Source organism: Manduca sexta, chromosome 24 (assembly GCF_014839805.1).
Source record: "Manduca sexta isolate Smith_Timp_Sample1 chromosome 24, JHU_Msex_v1.0, whole genome shotgun sequence".
Lineage (NCBI taxonomy): Eukaryota > Metazoa > Arthropoda > Insecta > Lepidoptera > Sphingidae > Manduca > Manduca sexta.
The window spans coordinates 9,506,586-9,533,672 of record NC_051138.1 but is presented as its reverse complement, the minus strand read 5'-3'; the positions used below and the strand labels follow the sequence as shown (position 1 = coordinate 9,533,672).

Here is a 27,087-nt window from a genome sequence, read left to right as displayed (position 1 = left end):
AGACGGGACAACGTCTGTCGGGTTAACTAGTTGTTTAATAATACACAAGTTATGGATACAGGCAGAAAGAGCAGATAATATGTTGCTATGGACTTTATCAACTGCAGTGCACTTTTTTAAGACGTGGTCAATGTAATTTTGGTAACATTGTGGAATTATTAAACTTACATGATTTCAATAAACGAGAGAATATGCAGGTAAATCTAGGTATAATAATTTCACTTAACATAGATTATATTTGTCAAGATAATATTTTGTCCACGCATTATGCTAATAACAGCCAAATAATAATGTTTCACTTACGCGAAGAAACAGAACGTTCATTATAATTTTATTATCGAGTAAAATATTGAAATACGACGTGGGCAGTTTAGTTGTTGTATTGTTTAGAATTCCTAATTAAGTCTTCTTGGTATAGATGTTAAGGATCCCGTAAGACTCCTCGCAGTTAGTGTAATAATTTTAAAATATAGTTATAGGTCAATGGTTTCCAGAGTTTATGTTTTGTTAGAGGAGTAAAGTATAGCACGTGAGGTTCGAAAATCCGATTTTCATGTAAAAAACCTTAGTTACCTGTTTAACGGAATTCTGTTTTATTTTAACGTGTATTTGTATGCAATGTAGTGTTTCACTTAGTGATTTTTTCTATTTAAAATTTCTGCTATAATGTTAATGTGTCTGATAACATTAATTGAGTTATGTGGTTTGAAAACATAATAAAATATTTTTTTAAATAAAACTAATTTGTCAATTATAATAAAATTATATTATAATTTAAACAATGGGCACCATATTTTAAAGTTACTTAAATTTAACAGGTAAAGTCTTTTAACAACCACTACAAAATCAACTGCAGTGAAATATAAATAGTAATAAATAATTAATATTTACGTCTACTTTTATCACAATTCCTTCACAATTGGTTTAACAATACATTTAGATCTTAGGCTTAAACGTGTTAATAAATAGATTCTCACTAGTGAATTTTGTCGGGATTAATGATCGTTGCTTCTTTCTTCTCTTCGGAGGGCACGTCTTTATCGTCCCATCCCCAGACGTGGTGGCTTCCATCACCAGTCCTCTTGACTCGTTTTTCAACAACCTCAGCAGACACGGTTTTAAGGTCATACGCCCATCCGATCGATGCCATGAAGTCGATAAACAGCTTGCTGAAGTTTAGAGAGTAGTCGCCCAGTTCAGCGGTTTTGTAGTCCCACGGGAATGTATGGTGGTAGTTGTGGAATCCTTCTCCGAGAACCACCAGTGAGACAGGTTTAGTTTCCACTGGGTTGATGTTCTTGTCGTAGGGTTTGCTGCCCCACTTGTGAGCTGCCGAGTTGACGAGCCAAGTGACGTTGAGTACATAAACGTAGCGGAAAATAGCGCACACCCAATATGCGTTCCAGGCTGATTCTCCCCATAGAGTAGGGATGTACGAGGGCAGGATGAAGCAAATCAGAGGCATCAGGGCTAAGTAGTACCTGAAAATTAATTTTGCTGGGTATAACTAAAAGTATAATAGTTTTTTTTTTATATTTAGGGAGAAAAAAATATTTTTGTATGATAATTTATGAGTGGCTTGTAAAATCTTATCATCGATTTTGTAGTCTTAATTATCATTATCTCTTACGTAAAATTTATTTATGTATACTTGTCTATAATTTTAAAACAGTGTCGGTGACTTTAACATCTAGTATGTATAGTTGTAGTGGTTGCGGACTTTGATTCCGACTTGACCACTTTGGAAGCGTTTAAACCTTTTCAGAGGACTTCTAAGGACACATATACGTTCAGGCCAAATGGTTGGTTTTCCTCCCAAATACTGACCAGCTGAAACATTTTAGACATAAAACTGACCATGTAACCATAAACATGTGACTTTTATGTGGATAGTTAGTTACATATACTCTGACTCTTATTCATACAGGCTCAAATAATGCGCAAACTGCCTACTGGAGTTTTTATCAGGCGTATGTATGTCTAAGCTATGTCATTTTATTTCATAAATCCGCGCTACTAATGTTTTTCAACAATACCTAGATATCTATCTTGCTCCGATCAAATTGTTACATATAATAATTTAAGCGTTGTTAAACTTTTCCGTATTATGTAATGTTTTCGGAATATCTAGATTCAGGTCTATACAACAATAAACTAAAACACGTAGAATATTATGTTATTATCATGTTATTATGGTGCATAATATAAATCAGATCTAAATTCTTAATATTATTTGTTGTCTGTTTAAAGTGTGCCAGGTTCATTGCATACTCTGTATCATCTTTATGTGATAGCATTTAATATAAACGCATGTTCTCTGTTATCTTGCATTAGATCACATGGTCAGTGTCCTTTAAAAACATATTGCCTGTTTCAAAAGACAGTTACTCTCTTGTTTAGCCCTGTACCGAACCAATAATTGAAGACGAGTGAATCGTTAACAAATGTTCAATGCATTATAGCTAGGTTTAAAAATCCAACTATAAATAAAATATTATTTTCTTCGAAATAAAAGTTATTTTTCGTAGCGATTTTATTTAATTTTGAATCCGGAATCGAAAGCATTGCAGCAAACCATTGGCGTTAAATTAGTCTCATTTTAAAGTGTAATATTCACATAAATCTTTATACTCACTTCTTCTGGAAGCGCAGTATGGGGTCGGCCCAAAGGTCGCTCATGTCAATGGTGTGTCCTTTGGCCTTGATCTCGGGGTGTTTTCTAACGAGGAGCCATCCGACGTGAGAAAAGAAAAAGCTTCCACGAGTCGCGTTGTGAGGGTCGGCGTCTGTCTCCGAGTATTTGTGGTGCATGCGGTGATCACGAGCCCAGTCCAATACTGCGTCCTGGAATATAATATTGATTCAGACTTTTTGTTTAAAATCCAAGGACATTATGGTAGCCTGTATAATATCACTAAAAGAATATTGTTGTCAGCTGTGTCTTCGTGTAAATTGTACAAAATGTATTTATTAGGTATTTCTAGATATAAAACGCATGATAATTGTTTTCGTATCTATTGTGATGTCACTAATGAGAAATCAAAAAAAAATGCAAATATTTTTTATTGGAACAAATAAAGAATACCACAAAAATACATTGTTTAGATTCGTCCATATTATTTTAAAGATTTTATCATACTATATATTATGAAAAGAATCAACAACAAAAATAGTTCATTTTCATAAGAGAATAAATAATATTTATAAGGATTAAGTGACAACCTTTAATACAAAGTATCTATTTACGATTCTATTATATGGAAGACATTAAACGGTATTATATACACTTAGAACTCTTTGAATTATTTTTCGCAGTGCGTTAAATGCAGTGATACCCATTATGTTTTTATGCTGGTTAGTTGGTTCATACTTCGTGTTTGTAAATGCCTTTCAAAAAACTTTAAATGCCTTTGTCGTTCTTTAAACATGACACTATTCGGAGTCAGTTTTTATCATCAAATCGTACGACTAGGGTAAATTTATGTGAATTTAAAATATTTTATTTGTAAAATACTTATATTTTTACGACGTGTTGGAGAGTGTTTATTTTATTTCAAAATTACATAAAAAAGTATGACGTGGTTGTATGGTCTGACAGTAATTATAATTTCATTTGCATCTCTAAAGGCATTGTTAACAGTCAATGTCTATTGTGAGGCCAAAGGTGAATACTTCTATTTTAACTACCACAAAAATTTACCTAATCTAAAAATAAAATAATATGTAAATGCTATAAACTTGAAACACTTATAAAACTTGTGAGATTACCTAAATTACCAAAGGAGTCAATGTGAAAGATTTTATAAATTACTAGATGTATGTACTATAGAGGCTGTTTAATGTTAACTGCAAGAAATGGTTGTTTTGTTGTTCTGCGATTACTGTTAACACTTTTATTAATAGAAATAAGTGGTAAGTTTTTTATTTAGTAGAAGCGGTAATCTATACTTATAATAAATCTGTAGAGAGGTCAATTCTGTACATGAAATATATTTCCAAAATAACTATCAGGGGGTGATTAGGGATCGATACTGATGCCAAAAATGCAATTAGTAAAATTTTTGTCTGTCTGTCTGTCTGTCTGTATAACCGTTATAGAAACAAAAACTACTCGACGGATTTTAACGAAACTTGGTACAATTATTTGTCATACTCCTGTGCTGGTTATAGTATACTTTTCATCACGCTACAATTAATAGGAGCAGAGCAGTGAAGGGAAATGTTGTGAAAACGGGAGAAGTTACTCCATTTTTAAGCTTCCGTCGCGTGTGCAAGCTTAATGGTTAAAGCTACACAGAAATCATGTATGACGGAAATGTTCTCCTTAAAATTATGTAAAAAATATCCCATGACAGCATGTGTCTATCTTTTATGGTTGACTCACAATAACACGTGTAACTCCCGATAGCTTAGCAGTTCGAAGTTTTCTCATTATATTTGTCTACTCTTACGTTTATAACACTCTTAGTCATCCCTAATTAAAAAAGTTAACATTATTAAATATTCCATAAAAAAGAATCATAGAAATCGGTATAGAAATACCAAAGTTATACATGAAATACGCTAATAATAAGCCATCATGCGTGAATACTGAATCATGCTATAAGGATTATTTTTGTATATATATAAGGTCGCGAACGCACAGGTAGGCGGCTTGCTTGGCACCTAGAGGCTAGCGAATCACCTAGCGAGTAGCTTCGTAAAACGAACATTCTCGAACGTTCGCGACCGGCTCCATTTTTGAAGTCCGAAATCCACGCGGGCGAAGCTGCGAGCGGAAGCTAGTCCTCAATAATGTACGAGGATTGGTTACAAAATCAATGAATGCTAATAAGTCCGTAATGAGACGAGTGCTGTTTTCAAATTGAATATGATTATTAATGCTGTAAGCTGTCCACAATAACTTTAATTATATGAATTGACATCGATACACGTCGCATAATTGTACATTACCAACAGTACTTCTGAATCCAAATTTGCGAACGAGAATACTGGCACGTGTAGAATTTTTAAATAATTATTATGCAATTACTAATAAACAGCGAGTAAATAAATTGAAATAAATTGATGTAAAGTCTAGAAACTTTCCATAACTTTTAAAACTCTAATCCCTCATCAAAACCGATTTTGTGATGGGATTACAAAAACAGAATAAAAAATACTAAGTGCTTTGTTAGAGATTGAAAAAAAGGAGTTTTATCACAATAAGATGTTGTATAAAACTTTAGTTATCTTGGAAGATAATTAGGTAATTAATATATATTCAAGAGTAAGGGTAATTGTGTTGATAATTAGATAACAGATGTTAACGAGGTTTCGTTTTTTGCGGTCGTTGCACGTGTTAACGCATGACCCATGCAAGATAAACTGTTTATCACGTATGCACACACGTGGCCCAGACAGCAGACTATCAGCGCTGATAAACTATAAACTCATCAACTATTTTCTATCGATATCTTTAGTTGGACTTTGCGATAAGAAGAACTTTCATATTGACTCATGATTAAATTTGTAGTATTATTTATTGAAAAGTTTGAAGTTTCTTTCCAAAAGTTAGCGATATCCATAGTTTAAATACTACGAACAAAAATAATTTAGTTAATCGCAAAACAAGACTTCAAAGATCAAGTCTTTTAAGGGTTACTGTATCCTTTTTTATAATCAGAATATCTAGAGGATATAAATGCCTGGGACTAGGCATTTTTGTGTGATTTTCTTTGGAATCATGTCACTTGATATTTTTTTTTCTTTTTATTCGTAATGTAACTGTAGGCGGCTTGGGTATGAAATACTCTCTAACTGTCTGTACCTGCGGCGGCGTCGTGTGACAGGTCGGCCACTTCCTTACAATATGGTTGAGGAGGCCGATGGCTGGCACATGCGTCATACTCGTGAACTGTTCTGCCCATTTCGCTTACTATTTCTAATTGCTAGGGTTGCTAAGAGGTAATAATTATGAGCATAATAAAGAAAAAAATCATTATTCCTGAGAGGGTTGTGCACTCGTATAAAATGTAAATTAATTTACTTCTTATTTTACGAGCATATAAATGAACTGCTCTAAACAACAATAAAAAAAAACAATTGTATTTTTTTTCTCCTCTCCTTATTATTGTAGTTTTCACCTTAAACTGATTTTGAAAAGAGCAACACCAGAGTTTCTTGCCTGATCTTCTCTGGTGATAACTGCTTTCCGAACTGGTGGTAGAGTTAATGTTGACGGAATCTAAATAATGTATAACATTTTACCGATTCAAATAAATCATTTCATTTCATTTCATTTCATTGAATATACATTGTGAAAAGTTCACATAGACGTCGCGCTGGTGGAAAAGTATCTTAATTTAAATATGAATAATTCCACCTAAACGACATATTCACAACAAAATAAATTTACAATAAGTTGCTCAAGACGTAGAGGTAGAAAAAGTATAAGTTTTGAATAAAATAAATATCAATGAAAACTTATTTTAATTTTACACGCCGTAAAGCCACTACTACAAGTCTAAAAGACTTCGTCGGGGTAGCAACATCAGACTTTGCAAAGAAAACATCCACACACCGCATTCTCATTTAACTACACAGTGATAAAAAAATCAAAAGCGTTTAACCGTTTTTTTGGCGCAAAAGTAAAGACGAGTATATGGTTGCATTTATTAACGCAATGTAAAAATGGCACTGTGCAAGTTTATTTATTTATAATTAATAAATAAATATAACAATCCATGCCAATCAATGCCCATAATATAACAATCATGAACAAAAATTTGATATGACTTAATTTACAGATTTATGAAATGACGTCAAGAATTATCTTAATCTGAGCTAAAATTGGCAAAAATAGTGATAATTTTATAATTAATCATATGGTGAAATACAAACGCTACCAAAACAACGTGGATTCTGAAAGATAATAACATTCACATATCTATGTAATTGGTAACGATTTCACTATACACAGGAATCATTCTTACTAATGCAGAAGCGACAGAAATTTAGCAGATATTATATTGTTTTTGGTAATTATCGGACTGTACGTAATTAAATACTCAGCATGAAATATAGTTTGCTTGAATATCAATATGTGGCTTAAGTTTTGAGTCTTAGATTTAAAATGTATGCTTGTACTACTTATTACTTTTAAAAATGTCACGTATAAAATCCTGCATTGTATGGCTTCGGATTATTTATACCGCAGTGCCACAAACCTATGCGGAGTACACGTATATTTTGAAAATTAATAAAATACAGTATTTTTACAATTGCAAGATTGTTATATTTAATAATAATAATATCAGCTCTGTATTATATACTTGCCCACTGCTGAGCACGGGCCTTCTCTACTACTAAGAGGGATTAGGCCTTAGTCCACCACGCTGGCCTAGTGCGGATTGGTAGACTTCACACACCTTCGAAATTCCTATACAGAACTTCTCAGATGTGCAGGTTTCCTCACGATGTTTTCCTTCACCGTTAAAGCGAACGATAAATTCACAAAGAATACACACAATGATTTTTTAGAAAAGTCAGAGGTGTGTGCCCTTGGGGATTTGAACCTGCGGACATTCGTCTCGGCAGTCCGTTCCACACCCAACTAGGCTATCGCCGCTCATTATTGTTATATTTGCATTTGATTAATGTTTTAAAGTTCACAAAGCTAGTGCTGAACTTCTTTGTTCTTTAAATAAGTTATTTAAATCTCTAACGTCGAAAAAAAACAAAGAATTACAATTGTTTCCACAAACTGGAAATCGCATTAAGGGTTTCCTATCCACAGCCGACTTGCGCTAAGGAACCGATAGATCTAATCCTTGCTAAAGTCTTAAGTAGATTTGATTAAAATCCCTTACCTGGAAAGCCAGCGTGTTGAATAGAGTCAGCAGAAGTCTCAGAGGCAAGCGCGCTTTGTAGGATTTATGCGCCCACAACCTGTGAGCACCGGCAGTGATGCCCAGTCCGGAGCATAGGTAAAGGAACACAGCTGTAACGAGATCAATCATCGCTAATTAACTTGAACACAATTAAATTAATATTCATGTGATGAAATAGCTCCGATCCGAAGGGAGGGTGGGTGTTGTGGAGCACTCAAAGGGAGCATCAATTACTGTTGAGTTTTTATCATCATTTAATATGCTAGTGAAAAAATAAATTACCGAACAAGCATGTAGTCCACATGGCTTTTGTCAAAAACAGGTACGCTCCATACACGCCTCCGATGTGAAGCAAGACGAACAGAATGACGTTCCTCCAGACAATTTTCCATACCCTCTTCTCAGCAGATGGCGGGACCAGCACCGGCGCATCACTGTCATTATTCACCGTATCGGTTTCGTATAGGACCCATGAGCCCGCTTGTTGACCTTGCGGCGGCATTTTGCTGCAAATGAAAATACCACAAAATTACTAACTACTAACTTCTTAGATTATGTTAATATGTGAATACATTTTCGCTTCTTTCGCAAAGTAAAATAGAAAATTTAATGATTAGCGCTCCACTTATACACGTCAAGGCAATCGAGTTATGAAGTAAAGTTGAATACGTTTAAATTACTACCTATGCACGTTGTTCGCAATGTACTGAAAATTAATAAGTCGACATGGTTGCAGTGAAGCGTTTTATGTTGGCTTTTTCCTGATTGTCCAACTAGTTTGCAAGTTAAATTTATATAATTATTTATGAGATAATAAAATTGGAAGTCTTACAATAATAATCTGTGTAAAATGTGTAAACGCATAACGTTAAAAAAAACATTATGTACGTATACTTGAATATAAAGAATTTAATATAAGTTCTTAGATTAAAATTATTTTCTTAAATATATATCTAGCCCTCGAAAAAAATATTTAAGTGAACATACAGCTGAACGGGATTAGATAATACGTGGCACTCGGATAGACCATGTCCCGGACAAAAAAGTTGAATATTGTTATCCCGGTGATTAGCTAGCTCCCATGGGAAATAAATGGAAGAAATCTATGGGTAAAACGCTTTGAACTTTTGAGTTATTGGCGATACAAAATTACGTGTTTGTGTTTCCAAAATTTAAGAATCTCTCTCATTATCTACGTCACATGACTGGGTCTCTTGATCACTCTATGTACCTATTCCATAAAAGTATCAAGAAATATACATTCATAAAAAAATGTTTTTACTTGACCTGTAATTATTAAAATAAATATAGTCTTGTATTTTAGATATTTTCAGTGTTATAGTTGGGTACCTACAATACATTAATTGTAGTATAATACATTGATTGACCGTGAATAAAAATTATATTTTGTTAGTAAAAGTATTCGTTCCATTTTTCACGCCTTACTTTTGATACAATATAAATTATAATGTCCAAGCTTACAAAATTACGATAATTAGGTTTTATTCACAGTACCTATTATTTTATTAAGTTCTTATCATCATTTGTCTTAGTCACGGAATATTTATCGAATTTCAACCTATAAAAACTAATTTTTTAGATTTAAGATTGATAGCAGAAATTTTAAAACCGTAATAAATATTTACATGCTTTCAATCGGATAATTTTATTCAACTTATAAAGAGGCGATCTATTCACCAAACGTCAATTGCGGTCAGGTTTTTTATTTAGCCACGAATGTTATTCACCACGGTCTCTTGTCTTGTACAAAAATGTGGTACGAAATCTAAAATACACAGGAATACGAATTACCATTTAAGAGTTACCGGTTCCAGTTTCCGTCAATGTTTATTTTGGGTATGGCATTGTTCCGAAAATATATCGAATTCATATTGCGTTGTGTGTAAATATTTCTTATTAATCTGGAATTCATTTTCTTGTTGATTGACTTCACAGCCTGGCAAATTGTGAGCAATTTCATAGCGAAACAGAGTGCTGCGAGCTCAGCAGAAATTCGCTATGAGTGCGCACTAAACACTCCGCGTGTGTCTTCGGCACGAATAGGTCTATCGACGTCATTTCGTACATTCTTGTGCAAAATAGTACCTTACCATACCACATATTCATATGGGGATTTTATTCAGATAAAACTAATAATATTAATGATTTCTTATGTTTACGCGAATGTTAGACATTGAAATAAAACTAAAAACTATTTAAACGGATTTTATCGCGGTTTTTTATATTATTATTTTCTCCCGACGTTTCGAAGACTTTGCAGCCTTCATGGTCACGGGGGACTGAGGTGTTGTTCATCCGTAAAGTCAAAGTTACAATATCTACCAACATTTTTCAAATATACAACTTTTAAAAATTTTATCTGTTGACGGTCCGATCTACGCAGAATGAGCTCACAGTGTCTTGAGGTCTGGCAGCCGGTCTTTTGGGATCCGATTTAATTAAATGTAGAACAGGATCCCAGGCTTGTGCAAGCTTCCAACCATCTTCCCTATTGAAATTTGGGTGTTTTTAATTTCAATAGCCTCGCGAATCATCCTAGGTAGGAATCGGTGTTCTTTGGCAAGGATTTGTGGCTTGTCTAATCGCAAATAATGATTGGAGCCTCCTTCAGAATGTTCAGCGACTGCAGACTTCGTAGAGCGTCGGTGTTTCACGTCAGCTATATGTTCTTTTACGCGGGTCCCTATATTTCTTTTGTTTGTCCTATATAAGAGGCCACAGTTGCAGTCTATCTTGTATACACCCGGTTCTTGCAGAGGTATATGGCACTTGACAGGTGGTAAAATTGACTAATCTTCTTAGGCGGCTTGAAATAGGTTTTATTGAAGCACGGCTTCAGAATGTAGCCAATCTTGTCGGTGACTCCTCTCACATATGGTAGTACAACCGGAACACGTTCAACTGTGGCTGGTTTCACTCGGTCTCTGTGACGGCGGCGTGGAATTTGGAGCTTGTTGTCTCGCAGTACTTGCTTGACATGTTGTAGCTCAGCGGCCAGGTGTTTCTCGTCACAGATTCCTCGTGCTCTCTGAAACAATGATTTGCCCACGGTAGCTAACTGTTTTGGATGGTGGTGAGATTCACCGTTCAGATATTTATCAGTATGGGTCTGTTTCCGATACACAGTATGACTTAAGGTCTGATCAGGATTACGAATGACTAAAACATCCAAGAAAGCAAGAGATTTGTTGTGTTCTAACTCCATAGTGAATTGGATTTTATTATTGATGGAGTTAAGGTGATTTAAAATGCAGATACTTTGTCCGATGGTAAAATTGTGAAAGTATCATCTACGTACCGTTTGTAAAACCTTGGAGAGACCGGTGATGTTGTCAGGGCTGTCTCCTCGAAGTCCTCCATGAATATATCGGCGACTACCGGAGATACAGGGAGCCCATCGCTACACCCTCTACTTGTACATAGAACTGATCATTCCACAACATATAGCCAGATGTAAGGCAGTGTTGGAGTAGTTCTGCTATATTCCACAGGTATGTTATTATCTACTAACTTCTTAGACACAATTTTGATGCAATCTTGTAATGGTAAGCTCGTGAAGAGAGACTGGACATCAAAACTGACCATTGTTTCATTGTCAGCTAACTGTAGGTGTTTAATGTCGCTGACAAATTGGTATGAATCCTTCACAGATGCTCTAGTGTTTCCTCTGAGGGGTGAAAGCACTTTTGCTACGTGCTGAGCCAATCTGTAGGTTGGTGTGTCGATCTGACTCACAATGGGACGTAGTGGAGCATTTGACTTGTGTATTTTCGGCAGTCCATACAGTTTAGGCGGTTTTGCACACGAAGGAACGAGTAAGTTTACGTCGAGATTTAATTTATCGGAGTAATTTTTATTAAAGTGCTAGTAGCCTTCAATATCTTGTTAGTCGGGTCTGATTTGACTATTCTATACGTGCTTCCATCCGATAAAAGTTGTTCCATTTTATGATTGTAGTCTGACGTATCCATTACTACTGTCGCATTCCCTTTATCTGCACGGAGAATGGTAAGGTCTTTCCTTGATCGCAAGTTCTTCAAAGCGATATATTGATGTTTTGGAAGATTTGGTTTCGGCATTTTCTTTTGACGCAAAATTGACGAAATGTCTTGGCGTATTGCCTCGAATCTTCCTTTTTATATTATTCATGAAAAGACTGTTCTCAACATTGCAAATAATGTCTTCATACGGCATCCTTCGTGGTGTAACAGCAAAATTTAAGCCTTTGGATAAAACCTGAATTGTGTTTTCGTCCAATGTTTGTTTTGACAGATTTATCACTGCGCGTTGTTCATGGTTGGCGCAGGAGTGTATGTTATCTATGGTCGCGCGCGTTCCATTCCTACACTCGGTGTTCTTAATATTTTTGGCATTTAATTTTGATGTTAGTTTATTATATTTTATTATGTGTTTATTTTTGCATTCATTATATTTAGAAGTTTCGCGCTTATTTAAGATATCTATGCAATTTTTAAAATCAAATGCTGATAACTCTGTCTTTAGTTCATTGGATAAAATCTCAACACAATTATTTATGTAATGAAGGTCGGATCGTGTTTCATGTATGGTAGCTCGTAACAGTTTTATACTCGCCTGGTTTAGAATTTTAGCGCTCCCTCGTATGTTTTTCTTAGGTGATAGCTTTACACACGTAGGGATGAGATTGTGGTCACGACATCTCTTCAATCTCTTATATAGGACAAACAAAAAGAAATATAGGGACCCGCGTAAAAGAACATATAGCTGACGTGAAACACCGACGCTCTACGAAGTCTGCAGTCGCTGAACATTCTGAAGGAGGCTCCAATCATTATTTGCGATTAGACAAGCCACAAATCCTTGCCAAAGAACACCGATTCCTACCTAGGATGATTCGCGAGGCTATTGAAATTAACAAACACCCAAATTTCAATAGGGAAGATGGTTGGAAGCTTGCACAAGCCTGGGATCCTGTTCTACATTTAATTAAATCGGATCCCAAAAGACCGGCTGCCAGACCTCAAGACACTGTGAGCTCATTCTGCGTAGATCGGACCGTCAACAGATAAAATTTTTAAAAGTTGTATATTTGAAAAATGTAGGTAGATATTGTAACTTTGACTTTACGGATGAACAACACCTCAGTCCCCCGTAACCATGAAGGCTGCAAAGTCTTCGAAACGTCGGGAGAAAATAATAATATAAAAAACCGCGATAAAATCCGTTTAAATAGTTTTTAGTTTTATTTCAATGTCTAACATTCGCGTAAACATAAGAAATCATTATGCAAACCAGTACGGACTGGAACTTGCCAACAAAATACGCCGGTTGGAGAATTTGAAAACCAAGCGCGCAAGATTCAGCACATCATTGAATTTCTTGAAGAGATGTCGTGACCACAATCTCATCCCTACGTGTGTAAAGCTATCACCTAAGAAAAACATACGAGGGAGCGCTAAAATTCTAAACCAGGCGAGTATAAAACTGTTACGAGCTACCATACATGAAACACGATCCGACCTTCATTACATAAATAATTGTGTTGAGATTTTATCCAATGAACTAAAGACAGAGTTATCAGCATTTGATTTTAAAAATTGCATAGATATCTTAAATAAGCGCGAAACTTCTAAATATAATGAATGCAAAAATAAACACATAATAAAATATAATAAACTAACATCAAAATTAAATGCCAAAAATATTAAGAACACCGAGTGTAGGAATGGAACGCGCGCGACCATAGATAACATACACTCCTGCGCCAACCATGAACAACGCGCAGTGATAAATCTGTCAAAACAAACATTGGACGAAAACACAATTCAGGTTTTATCCAAAGGCTTAAATTTTGCTGTTACACCACGAAGGATGCCGTATGAAGACATTATTTGCAATGTTGAGAACAGTCTTTTCATGAATAATATAAAAAAGGAAGATTCGGAGGCAATACGCCAAGACATTTCGTCAATTTTGCGTCAAAAGAAAATGCCGAAACCAAATCTTCCAAAACATCAATATATCGCTTTGAAGAACTTGCGATCAAGGAAAGACCTTACCATTCTCCGTGCAGATAAAGGGAATGCGACAGTAGTAATGGATACGTCAGACTACAATCATAAAATGGAACAACTTTTATCGGATGGAAGCACGTATAGAATAGTCAAATCAGACCCGACTAACAAGATATTGAAGGCTACTAGCACTTTAATAAAAATTACTCCGATAAATTAAATCTCGACGTAAACTTACTCGTTCCTTCGTGTGCAAAACCGCCTAAACTGTATGGACTGCCGAAAATACACAAGTCAAATGCTCCACTACGTCCCATTGTGAGTCAGATCGACACACCAACCTACAGATTGGCTCAGCACGTAGCAAAAGTGCTTTCACCCCTCAGAGGAAACACTAGAGCATCTGTGAAGGATTCATACCAATTTGTCAGCGACATTAAACACCTACAGTTAGCTGACAATGAAACAATGGTCAGTTTTGATGTCCAGTCTCTCTTCACGAGCTTACCATTACAAGATTGCATCAAAATTGTGTCTAAGAAGTTAGTAGATAATAACATACCTGTGGAATATGCAGAACTACTCCAACACTGCCTTACATCTGGCTATATGTTGTGGAATGATCAGTTCTATGTACAAGTAGAGGGTGTAGCGATGGGCTCCCCTGTATCTCCGGTAGTCGCCGATATATTCATGGAGGACTTCGAGGAGACAGCCCTGACAACATCACCGGTCTCTCCAAGGTTTTACAAACGGTACGTAGATGATACTTTCACAATTTTACCATCGGACAAAGTATCTGCATTTTTAAATCACCTTAACTCCATCAATAATAAAATCCAATTCACTATGGAGTTAGAACACAACAAATCTCTTGCTTTCTTGGATGTTTTAGTCATTCGTAATCCTGATCAGACCTTAAGTCATACTGTGTATCGGAAACAGACCCATACTGATAAATATCTGAACGGTGAATCTCACCACCATCCAAAACAGTTAGCTACCGTGGGCAAATCATTGTTTCAGAGAGCACGAGGAATCTGTGATGAGAAACACCTGGCCGCTGAGCTACAACATGTCAAGCAAGTACTGCGAGACAACAAGCTCCAAATTCCACGCCGCCGTCACAGAGACCGAGTGAAACCAGCCACAGTTGAACGTGTTCCGGTTGTACTACCATATGTGAGAGGAGTCACCGACAAGATTGGCTACATTCTGAAGCGTGCTTCAATAAAACCTATTTCAAGCCGCCTAAGAAGATTAGTCAATTTTACCACCTGTCAAGTGCCATATACCTCTGCAAGAACCGGGTGTATACAAGATAGACTGCAACTGTGGCCTCTCTTATATAGGACAAACAAAAAGAAATATAGGGACCCGCGTAAAAGAACATATAGCTGACGTGAAACACCGACGCTCTACGAAGTCTGCAGTCGCTGAACATTCTGAAGGAGGCTCCAATCATTATTTGCGATTAGACAAGCCACAAATCCTTGCCAAAGAACACCGATTCCTACCTAGGATGATTCGCGAGGCTATTGACATTAAAAACACCCAAATTTCAATAGGGAAGATGGTTGGAAGCTTGCACAAGCCTGGGATCCTGTTCTACATTTAATTAAATCGGATCCCAAAAGACCGGCTGCCAGACCTCAAGACACTGTGAGCTCATTCTGCGTAGATCGGACCGTCAACAGATAAAATTTTTTAAAAGTTGTATATTTGAAAAATGTAGGTAGATATTGTAACTTTGACTTTACGGATGAACAACACCTCAGTCCCCCCCGTGACCATGAAGGCTGCAAAGTCTTCGAAACGTCGGGAGAAAATAATAATATAAAAAACCGCGATAAAATCCGTTTAAATAGTTTTTAGTTCTAATAATATTAAATAATTTTCTGTAGGGTGTAATTCTTAAAATTTTGCCTTGATATTTGCAAGCATCAACGAAAACGCGTTGAGCGCCAACAGCATGTTCGCTGCGATTTTCCAGCGATTCGCGAGCTGTGAATTCGTTTGCAAGTCACCGCTGTGAAAGGGCCGCAGATAATAATGCTATAGCTATTGGTTATAATTAATTCTATGTTTCATAATATTTTGCTCGAATTATATTTTAGTAACTTTTATTATGACCTCCTTTAAACCATCTGAAATATTAATCGTAAGTATTATTGTAAAATATTTTATATTACGAGCATATTAATGACAATGCACACTCAACTTGCGTAATTCAGCAATTTCATGACAACATAGGTAAATGATTTTTTAAAGTGGGGTTTATTATATCTAAGTAGATAAAATTGAGCTTATTAGTTTTAATGTTTCCATTGTTGACTAAAAAATGATATAATCGTTACATCGAAAGTCAAGGTAACTATTTTATTACTTTAGTCATCATTCATGTGAGTGAATGAATGTCAATTTACCATAAAATGTATTTCTGTACTGGTCGACGTTTCCAGCCATTCATTTTGCATACTGAGCGTTCAATATATGCCTAAGTGCTATTTTAATTTCGTTATTGATTCAGATTCCGCCAAAATTAGACTAGTACCCAACGGAACCTTACGAAATATATTTCAATAAAATTCCAATAGGGTGTTTGACTGGTGTAACCAAAAAATATAAAACTGTTCCAGGAGAAAGAATAGTGGGCGACAAAAGTTATCAAATAGATTTTTTTTGTTTTAAACGTATTGTAAATGTTTTATATACGTCATTAAAATTTTGATTTTTTAATCTGTATCCCTCGCGGCCTAAAACGACGCGATGCCGGCCGCCATTCCTAGTGACGTCATCTCTCATAAACATTTCATCGTTCCATACAATAAATATATAGTAACGATTGCATGACACATAGAACAGCAGATGGCAAGCACTCATGACTTTTAAAAAACTGAGGTTACAAAAACCATAGTTTACTTATATTAAAACATTATTTTTAAGGTGACAACAACATTTATAGCATAATATACAACTATAAACTTCCATTGAAATGAACTTCACAAAAATAAATCGTCGATTTATCCGACGTATTTTTTTGATCTCGTCGTGCTAAAGTCCACCACTTCTTTCTTAAATTTTTTGATTTTAGCACATGAATGAACAATTTATCGGAATTATGTGGTGTTGAGTTTTTACCTAAAGGCGCAGATATAAATCGTAGATAATTTGTTTTGTTGTAAGGTGCAGGTTAGGTGCCACAACTGTCACGAATGTTTGTATATGAGCGATGACATCACACAGGGATAACGTCACGTGACAACGCGTTTTAGCGCGAAATTATAAATGACAAAGAAAATTGAGCATATTATAACAATAAAAATATAATTCATGCTATAAGTGAATAGTCCTCTATCGTAGTACATACATTTAAAAAAATTGTCAAACACCCTATTACAGTGGGGGATCAAATGAAAGGTATAAAGTGATAGATTTACTTGAGCGTTAAATATATTTTCAAATCCTAAGACATATGTCTCAAGCGCGTCGGCGATGGCAGATAGTGTATGCTTCTCATCGTAACAAAATTACGATTACGCGTTTTTAATCAACTCTAGTTTAGCAACAAAAAACTTATGTCCAACAAAAGCCTTGACGTTGTTGCAAATTCTCAAAAACTTCTATTTTGTCATTGAATCGTAATTTTAACCGTGAACGTGATACGGAGATAGTAGACATTTTATTTATTTATGACCGTAAAAAACAGAAAGTCTCAGATGATCGCATTTTGTGTTATGTTCTCTGTTTTGGCAACAAATTTGACACGTACGTAGCGTCTACATATAGTTAATATGGTAATTACGTCGAGTCGCGTGATCGGATGCTGTTCACAATCAACAGTAAAGATGAGACAATAATTTGCACGCAGTCGCTTACGGGGTGATAGTTCGAGCCACTGTATTTACATATGGACAGACCTCGCTGTGCCAACGAATATCAAGCGTGTTTTGACAGTCTCCTCCATATTATTTTCAATGAATTATCAAAGACTGTCTCAACAATAATGTAATTATTGTAAGTATAAGGTAATATTTGTTAAATAATACAACATACATTTGTCATTAACATATGCGGCCACATCGGACATAACTTATGTCGTGATGTGTATGCGACAGACATTTTTGTTATGAATTTAATGATATTATGATTATGTTAAAAAAATAAAATATTGTTCGCTAGTTCGTGTTTTGCATGTATCAGTTATCATAATTAGTTCGGCAGAACTGATTATAATCTCTGTATCTATAACGACTCTACATTATCTATGTGTTTTTCCAATAGTAAATTAATGAAGGTATTTCTACTTTTATAATTAATTTGTCACTTATAATTTCTTCACAACAACAATTAATTGTGTAATAACTTAAACGATTACGTGTTATCTTTTACCAATATTTTGATTAAATTATGATCTGTACAACATATATGGAATTGCATCACACAAGTAAATATTACTTACAACAAAAACAATTGCACGCGTGTTTATGCAGTGACTACGTGCTTATCGTGATTGCAAGCAATGATATAGACTATTGGTTATTAATAATATTTATAACAAGCAATGTATGCAATCAGAGATATTTTTATTAACCGTTCAATGACTCCAAAATAATAAATACAACTTTAGACTTAGTTATAAAAACACACACAAACTCCTTACATGATAATATTATGATACTTGTTTAACTAAATAATCTAAAATATGTTTGTTTTGAAAAATTATTTCTATTTTATTAACTCGCGGCCCCAGCGAACTTCGTTACCGTGTATTCGGGACCGGGTCAGCTATTAAGATAAAAAAAAGAAAAAAGGAAGTTGATAAGTTAACAATTACATTATGTCAAAAAAAAATTACAAAACACTTAAAATTCTTTCCATTGTTCCGTCTAACATCACCCAATTGATTAACTTAATTTTCCTAAGACTTTGAAACGCTCCGCTCAACTTCCTTAAATTTTTTTTTCATAAGATTCTTCTTCTGACAATAACAAACACAACGAAAAAAAAAAAAAATGAAATCGGTCCAGCCGTTCACGCGTGATGGCGTGACCAAGGGAAATAGGGATTCATTTTTATATATATAGATTTGGGAATATAGAAAAGTGTTATTTTTAGCCTTTTTCAGGATTTTTTAACATTTTTCTCTCTGTAAGAACCATTCTCGTATTTCAAGGAATATTAATAAATAAAAAAAAATGCAAAATCGGTTCCGAATGTTAGCAAGACATTCGGCGATTCATTTTTATATTATAGATTACTTATGTTCAATATACTTCATTTAGTTTTTCACGACCGGCATCTTTTCATCCACTCTGAGAATAAATTAACTACTAATTGGAGAAATAAAGAAGGGTGGCTGGAACTGGGAATTGAACACAGAATCAACCCACACCCCATAATATTACTGCAGTCTCCAGATTAAGGCGGTAAACACAGGACACTACTTTATAAACAGTATTTTAACTAATATAAATAGTTTTACATTGTTATCGTATATTTTTAAGAAATTTATTTAACTTTGCGAACAATTTTAGTTAATTACTCACCAAAAAACAAATCGCTAATCAGTATATAAACAAAGTTAACAATAATTTTATTTTTTTTTTGCTGTGCTTTTTGATGGCGGTTTACTTTTTAGGGTTCCGTACCTTAGAAGGGATTCTTATAGGATTACTTTGTTGTTAGTCTGTTTGTCAAGACCCTTTTTCTCAGGAACGCGTAGAGGTATCAAGTTGAAATTAATATCAAAAAACTCGGATTACTACGGTTCCTTCAACAGTGAAAAAAAACAAACTTGTAAATCAACACGATCAACTGATATGACCATGTTGCACATATTTTACATAAATGTTAGTAGTATCCTGAAAGACTTAAAAAAAAATATCACCTTCAAATTTATATTTAAAGGAAATAATTGATTTCAATTATTTCCTTTAAATATAAATTACCGGTAAAAACCGGTATTTTGAAGGAGTATATTTTTATCTTTGTTCAAGCGACTCCGTTGCATATTATATTCTATCAAAAATATGTAACATGTGGTTGTACCATAGTCCTATGATCGGCATAATTATGTCCATTATTTAGGATCCTTGGCGTTGAATTATATAGTGCGTAAATTACCGGCAATCCGTTCTGCAATTAGGTCGTGTGTTACAAGTAAATAAGTAAAGACTTCTGGACTTTTGGGTTCGATATGTGTTGAGAGGGACCACGAGGATGCGGTTCCAAAGCTGAATTATACAATAAAATTATTCAAAAGTAAAATTTAAATAAAAATATGCTGGTAACAAACATTCATTGCATAAATGGTATAATATTTTAAGCTTTATTAATCACGATACTGATCCAACGTAATGGCTTGAAAATGTATCATAAGGTACTATGACCGAACATTGCCCGATTCATATTATTCCAGTTTTCAAAACACTTACTAAAGCGTTATTAATCTATTTTAAATTATATAATACATAGAGCTATATAGCTTTATGTGTCTGGTACCATAAAACTACATCTACGAATGGTTCTGATCGCACAGCCATTGTGGTAATTTTTGCTTGCTTTGTTTTTTCTATTGCCTATCTACATACCTAATTAGATTCGAAAATTAATTATTATAAGTAATTTTTGTTGTTTTTTGCCTTTTGTTTTATTTTCACACGATGTTACTGTACTCAGATGACATGTTCTTTTCATCACACATAAGTTTCCTAATCAAACAAAATATTAATGACAGAATATTTATCCGATTTCTAGCTGTCGAATATTATGTCATATAAAACATACCTGTCATTTTTTAAATATGTGAATTATTTTTGTTTGTGTGTTATAGTGTTTCTAAACAATTTTTGATGATAGAAGAATGATGAAGATATTTAAGCTGAAATAATACAATGAGCCATTTTGAGCACGCACTTCTCTAAGATGGCCCATTATAAATTTAAAAATAAACATAATACGACGAAGATTTTTATTTATATCCCTTTTTGGAACAATTTTGTAAACCATAAATGGTTCCGTTTCCTTCCTCTGATTGTATAAAAGTACGTCTGAATAACTTTGTTCAATAGGTTTCGTAAGTTGGTGGATTATAATTAAAGTTGTAATTCCATTTTAATGAGTTCGAAGGACTTCACTTTGTAAATACGTATTTCCAACTATCATGACCGTGTTTTGAGTTAAAGTACTTTTAAATCTTTATTTACCATTAAGAACATTTATTAGAGTTGCCTATTGGCCTTATTTCATTGAAACATAAAATGCATTTTGAGCAAAATAACCGGAGTAGTACGAATAGTGTGATTACTTAATCAGCAATTACTTAAAAGTGTAAAGCATTGCCTTAATTAGGGCAAAATACAATTGGCTAATGTCTTTGAGTAATATTTTAAATGTCATTTATTTTATAATGGAGCCACATAATGCGTTGAAGTTTTAATATACTGTGCTGTATTATGCCGTCTTCTGGCTAAAATGTCGTTATCTACAAAAACCAAGGAACATTGGTGAATAATTTAACACGGAATTCTCAAGCCTTTATATATATCAGAATTACTAGCATTAACATTTTTTTTAAAATTTGGAATAGCCTACAGGCGATTGTTAGCACAAATTACAAATTATTTACCTATTTTTGTTTCTAATTTGTTTTACTTTTAATACAGAAGCATGATGCTTCGTCTCGTTCGTTGAGTGTTGCAACTTTTAAATTAATTATGAATAGCTACGTACCTAGCTGAATCTTTTTGAGATAATAAGACAGATAACCTTGTAAAACTTCAAATTGTTTTTTTATACTTCCTACAATAGTAAATTTTAAGACAAAATTGGTAAGAAATGTAAACACTGTATTTTAAAAAAAAAATCGTATATAGACACATAAAAAACTTACTTAACAGAAAAAAAATATGGCAACCGCTATTGTTCCTTTAGGATCCGAGCAAAAAACTGCGTTAAAAATGACCAAAAACAGATTTTTATTCGATAAAAGTTTTAACCAAGTTAATTTATACATATGTGAATAGAACTCTTAAAAACGAGCTTATCGAAATTAATCATTTAATTTTACAGCCGACAAAATTAAATTAAACTGACAGCTATTTATGTAAAAAAAAAAAACCATTCTGCCTCTTTTGACGAATCAATGAAATTATTTTTTGTGTTATTCTGCCAAGACACTTCTTTCTTATTTTTCTTATGAATGAAGGGGTCTCAAATTATTCTTTTGATTCTAAGTTCCATATTGCTGTCACTATAATATTATCCAATAAGTTTGATGTCAGTGTGAATTGTGTAAATAAAGAACCAGCGCCCATTCAAAAAGCGAACATATCCTTTAAAAACCATGGTATGTGATAACTATCTGCGACATCCTAGACTTAAGGACATTAAAAATTATCCTGATGTCGCTGATAGTTATCAAGGAGCATTATTTTTAAATTTCGAGTAGTTTTTATAACCGTGTCTTAAAATTTGATTATTGTAGATAATTTTAGATAACGGACGGCAGTTAATTGTGCGCATAGACAAATTACATAATTATCACTAGTCTAAAGAACTCAGGCTCAGCAGACGGATAAGTCCTTAAACAATTGTTTCATTGTTGGATTCGTCAAAAACTTTCATCACCATCATCATCATCAGCCTATATCTTTGTCTATCTACATAGGCCTCCTCCAATGTGCGCCATTTTCGCTGTCTTCGGCCTGTCGCATCCAGTTCTTACCAGATACCTTTCGCAGATCCTCACCCCATTTAGCCGCAGGGCGTCCTACTGTCATAATATATATTATTTTAATATATTTTTCAATTAATAGTTGGCTATCAAAATGTATTTGTTACTGCGGCTTTATGTAATGTTTTAACTGTGACGAGATCAAGGCAAAGTACGAATACCTGGTATTCTACAATAATATAGAAAGTTACTTACTAGATTGCCTTCGCACTTTTAATCCAATCTTACGTATACTTTCGTAAAACTAGATTGTGCCAGAATTTAAATCTTAAGACCTAACAGGAAAAAATATTGGCTGCCTAATATATCTGTTTTGTTACAGTATTCCTCGAACATCAATTAATGATACTTATTACCATCTATTCGCCTGATTTTACTATTGGCACTTATTTATGCTTAAGGTCATAATTGGTTCTATTACGAATTCGGTGAGCCATGATTTTTCTAGTTACAAAGACGCTTACTCCATCGGGCATAATATTATGTTCAATAAAGCATATTTTTATGGTATTTAAATGTCTGAGATGAAAGCCCATCTTATAGCAGCAGCAGGTATGTAGGTATCCCGTAGAAACGTGGGACGAGATCAATACCGGCTCATAAAAAAATGATATTTGGCAATAATGTTTGTTTTTGTTGTCGGTGTTGTAAAACCGGGCTATGTGTGCCTATTTCATTTTGTATTATAATACTTAGTTGGTTTAAAATCATTGAGGATATATTTAAATTTAATAATTACTCTAACGTTTATTTTGTATCAAAAATTATAATTTATGAATGAATTATATAATATTATTGTTTTTTTTTATGAGTACTAAGGAATATTTTAACTCTATTATGAACAATCTCAACATTATAAAGTCTCGTAATCTACAAACAAAATCAAAATCGATTTTAATAAAACTTTGGATGTTTGTATAAATTTAATTAATGTACCTAACATTCAAATAACAAAATATTAATTTTGAAATAATAATGAATTTATAATGGCTATAAACTATTTACTTACGTTATTTATAAAATTATTCCAAATTAATATTAAAAATAAAAATAATATTATACAGATTTAATGATAATTAAAAAAACACGTAATAAATTGTATTAAAATTAAAACATTTTTTATGCAGAAAAAGTAAATGTAGGCGTTAATCTTAATTATTATTATAAATAAAGTACCTTTCTCCCGATGAGGAGCTCTGGATATGCACTGAATTTCACAAAACTTTATTTAAATGTCACAAAACAGTTCTGATCGAATTTAACCGTCGCGGAAGACTGCGATCGCAAATTTCCTTACAGCCCATTATATACAAACGTCATTTGACTTTGATATTGTTCGCGCATTAGGACCGCCGGCGCACCCGATACATGACTCGAACACGTTGTCTGCTAGCGTCACCTCACCGTCAATTAGAGGACAAAATACAAAATGTTAACTATTTTATTACATAAGGTTGCATAAATCTTAACATGATATAAAGGGAAGAATGAGGCTGTGTGGAAAAATCTTACATTACTTAGAACATGGAACTTGAAAATTGCGTTTTATTTTTATTTTAACCCACATAGGTAATGACTGATAATGCTATGATTCACAATCTTTGTAAGTTATTTATTTTATCAGCGGTGAATCTGAGTACAATAAGTAAATTCCTCACTTTCGCATGCTCCTGATTTTTAATCGGTTTACATTCGATATATTATTAATTTAGCTATTGAATTTAATTTAAATAAAGTAAAATTGTGACAGAGTCGTTAAAGTGTGGTTTCTAACTTGAGATACTCGTAGCTCTGACTATTCATTGGGATAAGAAAATTATAGAGGATAAATCGCTATGTTATGGTGGATCAGCTTCTAATATTAGTGTTGTAATTATAAATTTATTCGGTTGTTCATGTTATTTTATTTGAAATAAAACAATTTTGTTCATTTGTTGTTACTAAATACGTCGTATAATTTATCAGTTCATATAGGGCTAAGGAGTCTATTAATTACTTGTTGTGCCTAAGCTTACGAAACTATTGCCGCGTAGAATATAAGCAGCCAAATAAAAACATAAAATCTGTGCTTCGATACAACTGCAGTAAATACCGAACAAAGAAAAAAAGCTCGCATTAATCTCAAACAATCATAGGAAAAAGATTGTCATTGGTTAACTTGTCATCATTATATTACAGAGATAATGCTCGATGCACTGGTAATCTAAGTTATAGAATAGTCAACTGTCCTACACATTACGATATTAAAAATATTATAAAAATCATTGTAGGTTATTTCCACAGATGTTTTGGCGCTCGGTATAAAAACCAATCGAGAAATACCAATCTAGGTTTTCGTGAGGTTGCTAAGATTCACTTACTCCCCAATCTAGCATTATCGTTTGGTACCTCGCCATGTTCCAGCCACCCAATGAAAGTCTAAATATTTTGAGTTATCGGTCTGCTAATGACACTTAAGCTATCCTGAGATGCGCCACTATCACTTTAATTTATCAAGCCATGCTGATGTAATACGGAGACAAAATATTGTTGATGGTAATATTGAAAACGGAACCGAAATTTCCAAAAACAGAAAATCTAACTAGTCATCATCAGTCATTGTAAAAAAGAACGTTAGGATATTGATGCAAATTATGTAGAATGTAATGATTGATGTAAATGTTATTTTTTAAAGCGAAGAGTATAATTTGCATTAATTTCTTCAGTTTTAAGCGTGCGTTGTATGTAAATGCAAGATAGTATTGTACTGTGCTTATATAGAGAAGCATATCATTTTTTTATTATTTATTTTAATATTTGCCCTTCTTGGGGGCTAGCTAAGGAATTACTGGTGTTGTGTAGAAATGATTATTACAGGACCGATTATAAACATTTATAAGTCATAATCAACATTATAAATCTCGTAATCTAGGTGCCAGGGTCCACCTTCTTACGTCGATATTTCCATTTCGCTCGGTCTTTTGTATCCTGATCAGTGAGACCATTGACTCTCATATCTTTCCGGAGAACTTCAACCCAAGTCAATATTACCGGACTCGTGCAGTACAGACCCTAAGTCTTTAAACTTATTCGTTTTTACGGCAAGGTCGTCCCCGATACGGATACTTTCCGGGTTGGTAATTCCACATGCCATATACTCGGTCTTCGTCACATTTAGTTTTAGACCGCCGTTCTCAAGCGTCCTCTTCCAGAGGTTCACTTTGTTCTCTAGGCGCTGCTTGTCCTCATCTACTAGTGCAATGTTATCGGCATACATTAACACCTAAGGTGGCTGCTCTTGTATATCCATCGTCGTCACATCAAGCACTATACTACATAAATCAGGACTCAGCGCCGAGTCTCGGTGAACACCCACAAGGAAGGAGTCGGTGTCGCCAACACCAGTCCTAACTAGATACAGATTGAAGGTACATGTCTCTAATAATGTCATCATAGACTAAAACGAGAATGCAATAACAAAAAAAAACTTGTTGAAATTTGAGGAGTGTCTATCTAAATTCAGGTTTTCCTTTTTTTTCATCTTATTTTACTTAGATTGTCACAGCTATGCTTGTGGGTATCATATAATATGGTCGAATCAAAATTACACAGAGATACTTTAATAATGTCCTAATTTAATCCCAAAGACCTTGTGAAATATTTTAGATTCTTAAAAAAATATAAAAAGTATTAGGTTTTACATATAATTAATGTTAAGTATTTCATGGAAAGATGTCTAAAGTTATTCAAAACCAATAATAAAATAATAATAACATCAGCCCTGTATTATATACTTGCCCACTGCTGAGCACGGGCCTCCTTTACTATTGAGAGGGATTAGGCCTTAGTCCACCACGCTGGCCTAGTGCGGATTGGTAGACTTCACACACCTTCGAAATTCCTATAGAGAACGTCTCAGATGTGCAGGTTTCCTCACGATGTTTTCCTTCACCTTTAAAGCGAACGATAAATTCACAAAGAATATACACATGATTATAGAAAAGTCAAAGGTGTGTGCCGTTGGGATTTGAACCTGCGGACATTCGTCTCGGCAGTCCGTTCCACACCCAACTAGGCTATCGCCGCTTCTCGAAACCAATAAAAATAAAATAATTTTCACAACTATTTTTGCTGAAAATTTGTTACGTTTGCGACTTGCGAGTGAATATATTAACAGAAAGCACGCGAAATATGTGACAGGTGAAGTTTTGTAATTTGTTACATGTCATTTGACATTAGTGAGGGACAGTATTGTTTAAAAAATGAAATTCGTGCATACATATAAATTACAAATATTGTAAAACTTACAATTTAGAAATTACACTAACTGGATTGATTGCGTAGTTATAATATAATAGCACGATTGCAATGCTGAGGTCTTACGTTCGATTTCAAGGTCAGGTAAAGAGATATTAGGTTGTCTACTCAATGTCTGGAATTTATACTCGATAGGGCGATAGGGTCGCCCAAATTACACCATGAAACA

The 27,087-nt window shown here is 34.1% G+C and overlaps 1 protein-coding gene across 1 annotated transcript; it reads right to left on the bottom strand.

The window, feature by feature from the left end:
- Nucleotides 1-747: 747 nt before the first annotated feature.
- LOC115450906 (acyl-CoA Delta(11) desaturase) lies at nt 748-24,011 on the bottom strand. Its single transcript, XM_030179071.2, has 5 exons — nt 23,799-24,011; nt 8,154-8,377; nt 7,851-7,981; nt 2,636-2,844; nt 748-1,481 (listed from the first exon to the last, which is right to left on the bottom strand). The coding sequence occupies exons 2-5, from the start codon at nt 8,371-8,373 to the stop codon at nt 977-979; spliced, it is 1,065 nt and encodes a 354-aa protein (XP_030034931.2). The 5' UTR covers nt 8,374-8,377; nt 23,799-24,011; the 3' UTR covers nt 748-976.
- Nucleotides 24,012-27,087: the final 3,076 nt, after the last annotated feature.

What these genes read in the sequence shown, in the direction of transcription:
- LOC115450906 (XM_030179071.2), bottom strand. Translation starts at nt 8,373, where the DNA reads ATGCCGCCGCAAGGTCAACAAGCGGGCTCATGGGTCCTATACGAAACC. An exon ending in GTGGACTACATGCTTGTTCG is followed by an intron (nt 7,982 to 8,153) that starts GTAATTTATTTT and finishes ATCTCGTTACAG; the next exon opens with CTGTGTTCCTTTACCTATGC. An exon ending in TCAACACGCTGGCTTTCCAG is followed by an intron (nt 2,845 to 7,850) that starts GTAAGGGATTTT and finishes ATTATATTCCAG; the next exon opens with GACGCAGTATTGGACTGGGC.